At 41.9% G+C, this 14,917-nt stretch overlaps 1 protein-coding gene across 4 annotated transcripts in view; it reads right to left on the minus strand.

Moving 5' to 3' along the window:
• Positions 1 to 205: 205 nt before the first annotated feature.
• Positions 206 to 14,917, minus strand: part of LOC139479864 (nuclear receptor coactivator 2-like) — a 145,237-nt gene continuing 130,525 nt past the window's right edge. For 3 of the 4 annotated variants that reach the window (XM_071262776.1, XM_071262767.1, XM_071262795.1), the window contains 10 exons: positions 14,359 to 14,600; positions 13,665 to 13,754; positions 13,170 to 13,361; positions 11,615 to 11,858; positions 7,125 to 7,240; positions 6,089 to 6,303; positions 4,646 to 4,881; positions 4,173 to 4,322; positions 2,770 to 2,915; positions 206 to 1,620 (listed from right to left, as the gene is read on the minus strand). In XM_071262776.1, coding sequence (XP_071118877.1) covers positions 1,552 to 1,620; positions 2,770 to 2,915; positions 4,173 to 4,322; positions 4,646 to 4,881; positions 6,089 to 6,303; positions 7,125 to 7,240; positions 11,615 to 11,858; positions 13,170 to 13,361; positions 13,665 to 13,754; positions 14,359 to 14,600 — 1,700 coding nt within the window. In that variant the 3' untranslated portion in view covers positions 206 to 1,551. The remainder of the gene's footprint in view (positions 1,621 to 2,769; positions 2,916 to 4,172; positions 4,323 to 4,645; positions 4,882 to 6,088; positions 6,304 to 7,124; positions 7,241 to 11,614; positions 11,859 to 13,169; positions 13,362 to 13,664; positions 13,755 to 14,358; positions 14,601 to 14,917) is intronic. The other variant, XM_071262785.1, reaches the window with a different exon arrangement.

Raw genomic sequence — 14,917 nt, forward strand, 5'->3', positions numbered from 1 at the left:
TCTGTCCATTTTTGTGTCCTTTTCATAAAATAAAATAAATTCTGAAAATAGAACATAAATTAAAACATCTCTGTCTTGGAGCGTTGATGACATTTCTTATGTATCAATACCTTGAGAAACTAATCATTCTGAAACTAAAACGTTCTTCCTTTCGGCCCTCTGTATCAGATCTGCTGTTTAGAGAGGAGGAAGTGGATGTGAGGCGTTATACTGAGGATGTAGGTGGAGCTCGATGGCCTGGTTTAACATAGGAGAAGGCTTATTCTGCGAGTGGGCAGTCAACATGTTTAATCTGTATAATCATACAATACATTACTGTGCAAATGTCTTGTTTATCACTCTCCCACCCTACAAACAAAATGTAATAGTCCTCCACCCCTATCATCAACATAGTCCACATTATAAGGCAGTTGATACCATTTCGGTAACTTGGGGGTGGAAGGCATACCCTAAAATCTAAGGTCGAGTGATGGGTTGAGATGCAGAGAGTCATATTTCGTGACACAACTGACGAATGACGTTTCACGGTGTCAAGAATCTGTGATATGCACTGTCAATATCAGTTAACCGCCTGGCATGGGCGATGCACACTGCCACTAGACCTCAACACCGCGTCAATGTTGTGAACAGCACAACACATTTGGTGTGCTAGGTGCTGTACACAATGATGAACTCACATGATGATGATCATAGGGATATGGGAATCGTGAAGATACACTTGTGAGTACACGGTGAGTCTGATGAAGCTCAACAAGCAACAACTAAATACTTGACTGTCTGTTGCTACGCACTCTGCAGTCTTGTAGATTTGTGCACTGAATAAACATAAACAAGCTCCAAGTCTGCTAGTGGGGAAATCTGTAAGCATTGTTTATCACACGGCCTCCTGTAGAATCACAACAACGCCGCCAAAATCGGCTGCCCATAAAGTTGCACTATCTCACAATGCTGCGCTGTGTCATACTTGCAAAACATACATGCAAAGAATATGTGTATCATGAGCTTTCTTCTGGCTCATAGCCCTCATCTGTTAGTCTCTCCAGAGCAGTTTCAATAAATCTTGCCTCTGTAGTATAGAGGAGCTTCAATAGGTCTTGCCCTCCGTAGTCAGGAGCTTCGATAAATTCTGCCCTCCGAATTCCAGAGGAGCTTCAATATATCTTGCCCTCTGTAGTCCTTGTAAGAACATGATATACATGATGTCATGTAATCTTCAACCACCTGAGTTTCCATGGTAATGCACAATACTGCCATCTGTCTATGTGTCCGCTCGTCTGTCCGTCTGGATGGCAGAGGCGGCCGTGAGATCATGATGTCTGCTTCCCGACAATACTATGTGGAACTATGTACAAATGGCCGGCTGCTGACACTACTGAGCAATGGTTCCTTGCCTCTCCACAACACAACAGAACACGTATCTCACATACAAAAATAATATCATCTTCTTGCCCTCTTCCGTATGCTGTGGCATCTCTGGGTTGACAGTAAAGAGTGAAAGCCCTGTGTCCCCTCCAGTGTAGTCCAACATCTCCCTGCTAGCCTCTCACTTCATCATTCAGACAGCAGCTGCTGTAATAAACTATTCTTCTGGTCCGCCGGACGTATATCATCAATAGGGGTCTGCAAAACAACCACAAAACATTAGTGGAAACGTCAATGATGGGTATCAGTATGTAAGGCTAACCAGCTTCTTGACTTACAGTGAAGTGAAATAGGTTCAACGTCACATTCAGAAAGTGCAGAAAGTAAAACTGTACATGTTTGACAAAGAGTACTTATATAAAGCATAAAACTCCAAACCACAGAAGGGCCTGCTCACAACTTTATTCCTACAGTCAACAGATCAGATTCAAATTGCATTCACAGCTCCCTGGGTAGTGTACAACCAAATAAGGAGCCAGAAAATTGTGCATTCACACTATCATCTCATGATACAAGCTAGTTTTAGCCTTGCCTTGGGCAGCGTTAAAAAATTGGCACTAGTCCTGTTGTCCTTACCAAACTGCTCAATAGTAAAGGTATTCTAAGGACTAGTAGAAATTGGCCTATTTCAAGGGTTTTGCTATATGTTATCATTATAAGGACTAGTGGACAAAAGCTGTTAGTTTCTAACCCTTTCATGTACAAATGTGTCTCCTACATGCTCTGACAGGCAAGCAGCATCTGGTGACCAGCATGAGAAGTATGGCTGAATAACGCTTATCCCTATCACACTGACCAAATGACCTTTTAAAAGGTGAGGTGAAATTGGGTTTAACATCACGTCTAAGACTCTGTGTGTGTGTGTGTGTGTGTGTGTGTGTGTGTGTGTGTGTGTGTGCGTGTGCGTGTGCGCTAGTTTATAATGCTAGCTCATTGAGATTAACATGAATATCCCAGAATGTCTCAGACACAGTATACCGACTCCGAGACGATCAGTCCTTGTTTCAGCCCCTTAATGCCGAGCGCCAGACAGGTTAACAACAAGTACCATCTTTTAACGTCTTTTGGTATGACACGGCCGGACCTTCCGCTCTCCGGGCAGACACTCTACCACTAGACCACGGAGGCGGTCCCTTTTTAAAGGACATCACAGGGCAAACTGTGTGAGCAATTCCAGGCACTGGCAGACCCAGAGGCAGAACATGTGCCAGTCCCTCTGTCAGTTTTTATTCCCTTCCATTCTAGAGTCAAGTGCACTCCCTTTTTCAAAACCCTGGATCTGCCAGGGCGCATCTGTTTGTGGAGATGTCTATATAGACACTTGCATGAATAATACAAGGAGCGTACCCGTGGCTCTCTCTGTACAATGTTGACCTGTGTCACAAGCTCGTTCTTCTGGCCGCCCTGTTTCTGTGACTGATCTCCTGACTGGGGTGCACTCAACAACTGATTGCGGAACAAGCTGGTAGCCTTGCCCTCCGGATCATCTGGGACTGCAATACAAATACCACGTTACTAACATACTTAGGAATCTGAAGGAGCTGTTCAAATACAGAATGCTGAATTGAGATTGATCAGGGCCCTGTTCCACAAAGCAATCGTAACTCTAAGGTGATCGTAACTCCCATACTTTAACATGGGCTTACAATAGTTGTTGCGCTACGATCCTTTTGTGGAACAGGGACCAGGAACCAATTATAATCCCCATAATAGCATATGTCAGTGATATAACCCCTTTGACAGTGATTACTAGTGTCTTACAATGTCTGAAATAACTGCCTGCCTGTGGCTGGCAACTTTTCTGTAGGGCTGCATGAAATTTTCCTCCACCTGCAGAACTGTCTTGCAGAAAATTTTAAGACTTCTTACATATTCAGTTTTGTTACAATTCTTTGTGGATAATTGTTTGTATTATTTCAAATGAATCAAGATGTGATTTGCCTCTTATTTTTCTTTAGGATTTTGTATATTGGTTATGTCTCAAAGATAACTTTGCAGATGGGCAGGCAACACTTGTGGATCACCTGCCCAACTTGTTGGGTTTTAAAATTATTTAAATCACTGGTATCATAACCACTTGGACAGCAAATGTAAATGTCATAACTCCTTCCACAGCACATATTAGTTTCTTAAACCTCTTGAGTATCACATACCAGTGATATAACTTCTGTGCAGCCCATACCAATGTTATAACCCCTGTGCAGCACATACCAGTGATATAACCTCTGTGCAGCCCATACCAGTGTTATAACCTCTGTGCAGCACATACCAGTGTTATAACCTCTGTGCAGCCCATACCAGTGTTATAACCGGTGCAGCACATACCAGTGTTATAACCTCTGTGCAGCACATACCAGTGTTATAACCCCTGTGCAGTACATACCAGTGTTATAACCTCTTTGCAGCACATACCAGTGTTATAACCTCTGTATCAGTGACATAACCATCAAGAAGTTTGAACACTTCACAATACATAAAAACAAATAAATAGATGACATATACCAGTAACTGATTCACACACTCGAAGAAAGGCCTACTGTTTGTTGTTTAACGCCGCACTCAGCTATATTCCAGCTATAAGATGACGGTCTGTAAATATACAAGTCTGGACTTGACAATCCAGTGATTGACTTCATGAGCTTCGATTTATGAAACTGGTGTGCAGTGGCATGCCATTAGTTGCCTCTAATGACAAGCATGGGTTGCTGAAGACCAATTCTAACCCGGATCTTAGATATCTATCTACTTACTATACTGAGTCTGTCCTGTAGACAAGGCACGGAACTGCTCGTATCTCTTCTTGGCCTCTTGTCTGGAAGAGCTGAGGATGTCTTCATTCTCCGCCAAGTCGTCGAGAGGACCCAGGCCAACTGCAGCATGCTCCTTCGTCATGTCGTTAACTGTAACAACAAAGTGAGTGAGTGAATTTGGATTAACACCCAGGTTCATTCATATCACTGCCTGTCAGCTTAATGTGGGAGGAAACCCAGAATTGATACAGGTCTTACACGTTTACAATATTAAACATGCACGGACTGACAGAATAAACAAAACATGGCATTGGTCACGTTAAGGAGTCTCATACTTAAAGGGAATACTAACCAATATTTGTACAGTATTTTTGAGATAATTCAAACGATAATGAAAAGAACATGAAATAGAATGAAAATAGAACAGAGAGTTGATGCATCAAAACTTGGCTGAAATGTCATGCCCTTCTTACTTGTCTCTAAAATTTCTAAAGGGAGTTCTCCTCCAGTGTCAAATGACATCGGCTCGTGCTGCTGCTGTTGCTGCTGAAGTTGCTGCTGCTGTTGTTGTTGTTGCTGCTGCTGCTGTTGTGACTGAAGCTGTTTCTCTGAGCGTGCACTACAGATGATGCGAAGCTCCTGTTTGACATACTGTGACGTTGAGTTGGACACTGCTTGGTTTAGGTCCCCTGACATGACAGGCTTTTTTCTGGAAGTAACCAACCTACATCAACACCTTTGATGGGCTTATACACTTTGCAGCAATATAGTATAAAGATCAACAGCAAGGTCATAAGAGCATCCATGGAACAAACAGTAGGCTTTTGGTTGGTTGGTTTGTTGTTTAACGCCGCACTCAGCAATATTCCAGCTATATGACGGCAGTCTGCAAATAATCGAGTCTGGACCAGACAATCCAGTGATTAATGTCATAAGCATCGATCCACGCAATAGGGTTCGATGACATGCATCAACCAAGTCAGCGTGCCTGACCACCCGATCCCGTTAGTCGCCTTTTACGACCAGCATAGTCGCCTTTTACGGCAAGCATGGGTTGCCGAAGATCTATTCTACCCCGGGTCTTCACAGGTACAGTAGGTTTTTGAGAGAGTGAGTATGGTTTTACGCCACTTTCAGCAATATTCCTGCAATATCACATTAGGAGACACCAGAAAATGGGCTTCACACACTGTAACCATGTGGGGAATCGAACCTGGGTCTTTATCATGACGAGCCAATGCCTTAACCAAAAGGGTACCCCACTGCCCTGTAGTTTTTTTGAGGGAATGACAATTGTTTTCAGGGCAACAAAAACGGGTATCTTTGTTCAGAAGGGTTGGCATTTAGATGGCTGCAAAACTGAAACACTCAAGACTGTTCTGATCTGTCAGGAAAATATGTGGGCACTTCAAGTGTCCACAAACGACACATATAATCCCGGAAATCCATGAAAATGTCAAGTTAAGGATTCAAAGGATATGTGCCTTGGTTCATTGATGCCACATAAAAACAGTATTTCTGTTTCAGCATGGTGTTTCAGCATGGTGTTTCAGCATGGTGTTTCAGCATCACCTTTCCAAATCAACAAATAAACTTTCTGTTTGGGACAATCATATCTTAATTTTTTAGTTGCAAATTCGTAACAAATTCCGAAACATTCAGGACGGTTGGCAGCTATGTTATTGTATCAGGAAAACCTAGAGTGATGCAGGTAATCGATGCTTACCACTTTGGAAATAGTCAGAAGCACTGGTATGGTGCTGACTGGGTAAACACAGTATAATCGTTTCTGGCATGACTGAGGGATACAACTGCACAGCAAATTTAAATAATCGCAGTTTTTAGTTTTTCGGGCTTCCAATCCCATTTAACTCTATTTTTCACACACATATTCTGATGGTCTGCAGTGATCTTACCCGTCTGGCCCTGTTTCCAGGAACTGCATGTCAAAAGGCTGTTGAAAAGACTGCTGGGAAGGAATGCCCTGAGAAGAAGAAGGCAGCGATTGGTTGAAACTGGATGTGGCAGTGGACATAGGCGACGGGCCTGAAAAACTGGGCGGGGCGGACAGAGGCTGGGACGCAAAAGCAGCCGACAGCTGGGACTGGTTGAAGCCAGTTCCTGGGCTCACCTGCAGAGAGAAGTAGCAGCTTGTTGTAACAGAAGGTAAATAGAAAATTATAACATTCTTAAAATAACCAAAGTCTTCAACATATCCAAGTTTTCATTCATAAAATTTAGGAACCAAGTCTTAATACAGGACAAAAGTGTAGTTTCCCACCTTGCACATGCACAAGAGCATTGGGCAGCAGGACACTATTGTCTGCACAACTGATTATGGATAGTTGACAGTGAAGAAGACTTCCGTTGCAAATTTGCATATTTATCAGATCGTAATACCCAGTTCATTGGATGGTTTATGAATTTGATTAAGCTATGCATTATATGATAAAACATATTAAACCTAGTGTCCATTAATAGTTGATGAGGAACCATTTACTATAAATCCTGATATTAGTTATTTCTACAAAGCCGCATTCAACAATATTCCCCCATATTCAACAATATGACGACGGTCTGTAAATAATCATGTATGGGATCTGGAATAGAGAGATAATAAGCATCCATCTATGCAAATGAGATAGGATATAGGATGCGAGTCTGACCACCCAATCCCGCTTGTTGGTTCTTACTGAATTTAGTCGGGTTGCTGAATTTTAACCAATTCTAAACATAAGGAAGAGAATATATGGATGTCAACTTCTTTTTATGACGAACACAATGTTTCGGAGTATATACTCCTTCATCAGGAACTCCGAAACGTTGTGTTCCTCATAAAAAGAAGTTGACATCCATATATTCTCTTCCTTATGTGTATCACTTCTAAATAAATGCCTTTCAAAGACCCAATTCTAACGAGATCTCCACAGAGGAGTGAGGGATACAACGTACCTGTGTTCCCGGCTGCTGAGACTGGCGAGAGTTGGGGGAGATGGAGTGGGGGGACATCAACATGGGGTCAGGGCTGCTGCCATACGGGCTGTGAGGTGTGCGGGGAGATCCACGCCCTGCAACGAAGACGCCTCATGTAGCTTATATCATCAAACTACACATGAACAATTCAATGGAACACAACATAATGCTGCAATAACACATATTTTAATGATTATTCTGTGCACAAGGTTAGAGGGACAAAGCAACTAGGGGTGAATATTTCACACATATTTTACACTGGAGTGTGAATGTTGCCTGGCAGAATCTTTGGAACTATGTATGCAAGCTGGAACAAGCAGATCAATAAGTGTGAGACCTAATAGGTGTTACCAGTGTCTAACTGTTGTCATGGAAACAGACTTGCTAAATGTTCACACTTATGCTTGGTGAAATCTACTGAGTACGACTGGTATCTACTGGCTTATTTGATGCAATATGAAACAGGGAACAATCACAAAGTAACCACAAAAAAAAATGTTACAAATGTCTCAAATGTAAATAAGTCTGTTAGTCACCAAGGAAAAGGTTGAACGTATAGTTTATAGTTTATAGTTTATAAATATTGTAAGAAATTTGATTACAAGGGTAGACATGGTAAAATGTCATGAATTACAGGGGTTCTAAAAAAATGGAAAACACACCAGCTGTTCACTTGTCTGGGCCCAAATACACAAGCCGTCCTGGTATTACGACTACCTAAGTCTATGCTAATGTATGGGAGTTATGACCATCTTAGCACTGCAGCTATTAAAAGTCTATGTTAAAGTATGGAAGCAAAGACCATCTTTAGCTTTAAGTCTATGTTGAAGTATGGAAGGTAAGACCATCTTTAGCTCTAAGTCTATGTTAAAGTATGGAAGGTAAGACCATCTTTAGCTCTAAGTCTATGTTAAAGTATGGAAGGTAAGACCATCTTTAGCTCTAAGTCTATGTTAAAGTATGGAAGGTAAGACCATCTTTAGCTCTAAGTCTATGTTAAAGTATGGAAGGTAAGACCATCTTTAGCTCTAAGTCTATGTTAAAGTATGGAAGGTAAGACCATCTTTAGCTCTAAGTCTATGTTAAAGTATGGAAGGTAAGACCATCTTTAGCTCTAAGTCTATGTTGAAGTATGGTAATGACACTATTTCACAGGAAAGATGCACTATACCCAAACCATGGAATGTGTCAGTATCTATCAAGATTCCTCAAAACAACAACAAAAACACATTAAACTATTTGAAAACTATACAAATACAAAGGGATGATTTGAAAAAGAACAGTTATAATAAATATATAATATCATGTTGATATTCAAATTAAGATAGTCAAACAATTTCAAATCTTTGACAACTGTCACTAACAGAAAAGAGAAGGGTAAATTCAACATCCGCCAAAATAAACATGAAATTGTTAACATATTTACCATAATGTCCAATACCAATGTAACGATACCAAACTGAAAACAAGTTTCACCAGACAATCAGGGGAGGAATGAAACTACATTCAGATTTTGAATAGGTCGTGGGAATCTGCAAAGTAGTCAGCAATAACTCATCTATGCAACCTGTCATGTGTGGACATGACGTACCAGTAGTTGGAGCAAAGGGTGCTGTCACAGATCAGTCTACATGATCTAGCTATATAACAGTGGCCAGACAAGCCAGTGGTTCTAGAAGAGGGTGCTGTCACACATCGGTCTACAAAATCTAGCTACATAACAGTGGCCAGACAAGCCAGTGGTTCTAGCAGAGGGTGCTGTCACACATCGGTCTACAAGATCTAGCTATATAAGAGTGCCAGTGGTTCTAGCAGAGGGTGCTGTCACACATCGGTCTACAAGATCTAGCTATATAAGAGTGGCCAGACAAGCCAGTGGTTCTAGCAGAGGGTGCTGTCACACATCGGTCTACATGATCTAGCTATATAAGAGTGGCCATACAAGCAAGTAGTTCTAGCAAAGGATGCTGTCACACATCGGTCTACATGATCTAGCTATAAGACAGTGGCCAGACAAGCCAGTAGTTCTAGCAAAGGGTGCTGTCACACATCGGTCTACATGATCTAGCTATATAACAGTGGCCAGACAAGCCAGTGGTTCTAGCAAAGGGTGCAGTCACACATCGGTCTACATGATCTAGCTATATAACAGTGGCCAGACAAGCCAGTGGTTCTAGCAAAGGGTGCTGTCACACATCGGTCTACATGATCTAGCTATATAACAGTGGCCAGACAAGCCAGTGGTTCTAGCAAAGGGTGCTGTGAAACATTGGTCTACATGATCTAGCTATATAACAGTGGTCAGACAAGCCAGTGGTTGGAGAAAAGGGTGCTGTAACACATCGGTCTACATGATCTAGCTGTATAACAGTGGCCAAAAAAGGCAGTGGTTGGAGAAAAGGGTGCTGTAACACATCAATCTATCTATATTGCAGTGGCCTGTACATAACTGAGTCTTGGCCAGAAGTGGTTGGAACAATGGGTGGTGTGACACATCACCGCTGGCTTTTGAAACTGCCAGTCCCAGTAAACTGGCAACTCGGAAAATTACCAGTGCCCTCCATATTTTTGTCAGTCCCAACTTCGAAGAAATATAAACATTTGTGAAAATGACCTGCTTGTACTTTTCTCAACATCATGTTCAACATTTCACTTTGATTCAACAGTAAGTTTCTAAATACATTTCCTTGCACAAAAACAGACAACAGGAAACTCTGATGATAACAGACAAGCTGACTTCATTCCAACAATATTATTTATTGATTATTGCCGACCTTTTGTTCAAGAAAACAAAGATTGGCAGTCACATGAAGCACCGGACCAAGCCTAATTTTACCTGTAAAACGCTGGTTATTACCGATAAACGGGTACACTGCACTGCTGAGTGTGGGCCAGACAAACCAGTGTTGAGCAACATCCGAAGCCGGGGAATATTGACACACTCATCAGAGCATGACCCAATCAAACTTTGTCGACTCTTAAGATGAGTGAGTGAGTGAGTGAGTATGGTTTTACGCCGCTTTTAGCAATTTTCCAGCAATATCACGGCGGGGGACACCAAAAATGGGCTTCACACATTGTACCCATGACGGGAATCGAACCCGGGTCTTCGGCGTGACGAGCAAACGCTTTAACCACTAGGCTACCTGACCGCCCCTCTTAAGATGAGGAACAGAGTGCAGAGGACCTTTCATAATTCAGCTCCACAAACCACCAGGCATTACATTCTAAATGACATCCTCCACAGTTTAACATGGACTACTTACTATCTAATATAACAAAATTGATGGCTATCAGTTTCTTTCAAGACATATCATATCAGACAACCATGAGCTCAGATACCTAGATGGAATGAACACACTGATGTCACACTAAATATTAATCATCTTTCAATTGAGAAACAAAGATGACATTTGTGTTGATCTTGAATTGTTACAGATTACATTACATCACTTTGGGAACTGGAATTAAAATCAAACATCTTTCAAAATTATGAAATGACATTACCTCGGACACAAGGCATTGTGAAGCATGTATCTACAATGTTGCAGCACCCAGCTCCAGGGAGAGTGTCGAACAACAGCAAGTTATGTTATGGTGACGACCGGGAATGAGGTTAAAAGTTCAGCCATGACCTGATGAGGCAGGGCCATAGTGTTACCTAACAAGCTGAGATAATATCCCCCACAATATCCACCAGCTGATCAATAACAGCACATGCAGGCTCACTGCAACCAGTGGCTGGTCTGTTTGTGGAGGGAAGGGGAGAAATCATCAATGCATGAACATTGTCTAATGACACTTCAGTGATGCTGTAACCAGTTTTCAGCTGTTAAAATGAGTCAAACAAGTGACAGTCAGCTTCAAAGTTCCCCCAGTCCTTGTCTTTACAGCAGGTTTTCAGGACTAACAGGATCTCACTGTCCAAAAGTCTTTGTGGATGAAATAAATGACACGTCTTAAACACCTTGCATAAGCATGTTGGGTCTTATCCTCCCCAACAGTTTGCCTGCCATTTCACAGCAGAGGACTTCAACTTACAACTATTCACCATGCTGGGAACTGAACCTGGGCCTCACGTTAAGCAAGTGAACACCAGAACCACAAGACCACCAAACTTTCTTATTGCCTGCACAGTGGCAATAATTTGCTTCACAATATTGTCAACATCAGTATGGATAAAGTCAAGCCAATGACCTTGAGGCTCAAGTTAGATTAACACTTGATAACGTGCAGCACAATTGTACACTGAGGTGAACAATGCACATACTGGAGTGTTCATCTAACTGGAAGCTCAAGGTCAAGAGAAGCAACTTCTAACCCTAACCCTTCATCTGTTGGAATATCTATGCATGTGCACACCTGGTGATTCAGATACAAACACCTGTGACCAACAATACTGACCAACAATAGACTGAGTGTGTAGAGTTGTTATTTACAGCAGCCTGATGAACTAAACAATATCTCACCTGGTGGCAAACTCATCTGTCTCTGCATGAGTCTATTCTGAGCAAACATTTGTTGAGGTCCTCCCTGCTGCTGTTGTGCTGCCCCCTGCTGGCCACCTCCTGGGAACATACCGAGTTGTCCCCCCTGCTGGCCAGCTGGGAATTGATTCTCCGGGAACTGGAACCGAGGTGAACTCTGACCTCCTGGACTCGGCATGTTTCCAGAGAGAGATCTGTGACGTTGGAGGGCTGGGAACTGGGATCCCTGGCATCAACAAACACATGGTTAGTTCACTGTTCCCCATATGTATGTTTGGTGTTTAACTAACACCGCTGTCAGCAATATCCCAGCTACATGACGGCGATCTGTACATAATCCAAGTCTGGACCAGACAATCCAGTGAATGACATCATGAGCATTGATCCACGCAATCTGGATACGATGACATTTATCAACCATGTCACCGGGTCTGACCACCCAATCCCATTTGTCGCCTCTTAAGACAAGTATGGGTTGCTGAAGATCAATTCTAACCTGGATCTTCAAGGGGATTTTCCAATGAATGATATTGTAAGAATTTGAACAGAGATCTATGGCCATGCAGGGTTTCCCATTTGTCCTTGGTTTAGATTAATATTAGGTAAACACTAACTCAACCCTTAAATGATTATCATCGGCTAGGGCATCTGATCAAGTGGACACTGAACTTTGACAAATTGTCGTAGTCTGGGGCATGTTTTCCTGATTGAAAAGTGGGTGACCGTGGATGAAATATTTCAATGTTTTTGTTGTCTTAGAGCAGTCATGAAATGCAACATAGTGGAAGTATTACTCATGCAGGCTGTGTGTGAGCATCTATTCATCCTATAAGTCATTGTTCTCGCAATAATTCTATAGCTCAGACAGATATTTAAATGTTTTGGTTTGGGTACACAGAAAAGATAGACTTGCATGAGTTCAATACCTGTTTTCATGGATCCCCCTAAAAGCGACATCGACCTCGGACAGTCGACATTGCTAAAGTCTATACTTATTTATTATACAAGGAGAACCATGCATATTCAAAATATCAAACTATGTTAGCTACAATAATGTTAGGAGGTTCCAACAAACGGAGACATCTGATTGGCTCAGATATGGGGAATACAACAAGTTAATACTGCAAATAAACAGACCTGACTTGGAGACAATATGTGTTTCTGTCAAATGACATGCGAGGCGACACTTTTTTATACTTGTGTTAGGGATTTGCTGACTATAAATTTAGTTGAAAAGGGAAAAACCTGATAGCCAATAACCTGATAGCATATTGCACAAAAATAAATCCTAAACAAGGACCCACTATTAATGATTTTGTATCAATGTGTGATAAAGAAACGAACAAGATTTTCGTGTAGAAATGTAAAGAAAATAATTGTGGTGGGTAAAACTAAAAACAATATCTGAATTACATTTTGTTTCTTTCTTTTCTTTTCATCTAGCAAAAGGTAATTTCCAGTAAATATGTCCAAAAGGCAAGCATGGCATGACTGCTTATATACACTGACTATCAACTAGACCATAAGGAAAGCCAACCTGTCCCAGTCCTCCCTGCAATGCACTGGACTGCTGTGGGTGAAGGCTCCACTGCTGCTGTTGTCCGAAGTGGGGGGACAGTTGGGAGGGTGGCGTTGAAGGAGGCATCATGGGACTTACTGGTTGGTTCCCCGCCGGCATGCTGCCAGGGTTGTACCGGGGTGACATGGGTCCTGGCATGGCCTGGCCCCGCTGCAAGACAATAACCCATGCATGAATACTCCACACCAGCTAGACACAACACATCTTCCGGAACTTCATCACAAGTTTCAACACAAACTTAAAATAAACACCAACTTGAAAGAAAACATTAACAACAACCTGAATAGTGACAGATCTTCGATGTTCAAGTCGTAGTCATTTTTGGTTCACAATATATATGAATATGTACAGATATTTCAAGTTCACCTGGGCTGGCAATACTGCACATGTTAACTGACGTGACTGGACTAACCGTAGCTGACCTACTAAAGGCGAGCGTCTAGGATCACATACCTGCACAGGTAAGGTAACATTTGGGGCGTGGCCTGAGTTCATTAGCTCACCAAGGTTTTCAGGGAAGTGGCCATCTACTCCCATATTTCCCTACGGAAACAAAACGGTCGGAGAGTCACATAGTGTTTGAGAATTACAAATGTCTGTGGAGTAACAGTCGGAAGAACTACCCCATGCAAAGCTCACACAAAGTGAAACTGTCAGAAATCAAAGCCTACTTGGTTTGAACATAAAGCATGATTTTGTTTCATTTTGAACGAAATGAATTCCAGAGTATCTACAAAGCTTGAGGTGGCCGGGCTTGTCATATGTTCCTTCAGATCATGATGTACACTACACCAGGTGAATTTGAAACTAAAGGTAAACATACACATCCACAAACTATCACCAACACCACAAACAAAGCCATTCCTGGGCCACATATGAGGAAAACGGGCAAGCACACAATAAAAGATGGGCAGCATACAATAGCCATGAAGTCAAGGACAAAATGGTTTACATGTCTACATTTTCTTTAATACTACTTTGGAAATTAATAACTGAAACTGAATATAAAAACACATCTATGTTCAACTTTACGCTGTGATCTTACAAAACATCAATGGGACAGGATCTATTTTTAATGAGAGTTTTTAGAATCTTCAGATTACAAGATTAGACTCTGTCTGAGCAGTCGCACCATAGCTGAACCTACCTGCGGGAACTGCCCAAACTTCTGCTGCTGCTGATGTTGCAACGCGATTAGTCGCTGTTGCTGTAACAGCCGCTGTCGTTCCTGTGCCTGCCGAAGTCGCTGTTTCTCCATCTGCTTCAGCTTCTGCTGTTGCAACAGCGTTTGGCGGACCTGTATGGCTGTTGACGTCTGGTTTATGCCCCGGAACATAGGGCGCTGTGGGGACTGGCCTTGCAAGGCACTGGCAAGTGGACTTATTGGAGCTGCACAGCGGAGAATGGTGTCAGTGAAATATTCTACAATCTGATTAGATCTCCTACAAATATTACAACATACTGCTTAAATGCTGCAATTATTTCTAAAACACCTTTGTTTTATGAACTCATGCATTAGTTGTTTTTTTATTTCTATTTTGTAAATGTCAAGTAAAATAATGCAATGTTTATTTGTAGATTTTCTTGAAATTCAAGCCCATTTGATATGCATAAACTGTCTGATTCAGGGACTGTGAAGGCCTTGGTGAAAATATTATTATTTCAAAGCTAAGAATAACAGTGTCCCCAAAACACACGTTTGTATT

Source organism: Haliotis cracherodii, unplaced genomic scaffold (genome assembly GCF_022045235.1).
Source record: "Haliotis cracherodii isolate W230 unplaced genomic scaffold, xgHalCrac1.p SCAF_1, whole genome shotgun sequence".
Classification (NCBI taxonomy): Eukaryota; Metazoa; Mollusca; class Gastropoda; order Lepetellida; family Haliotidae; genus Haliotis; species Haliotis cracherodii.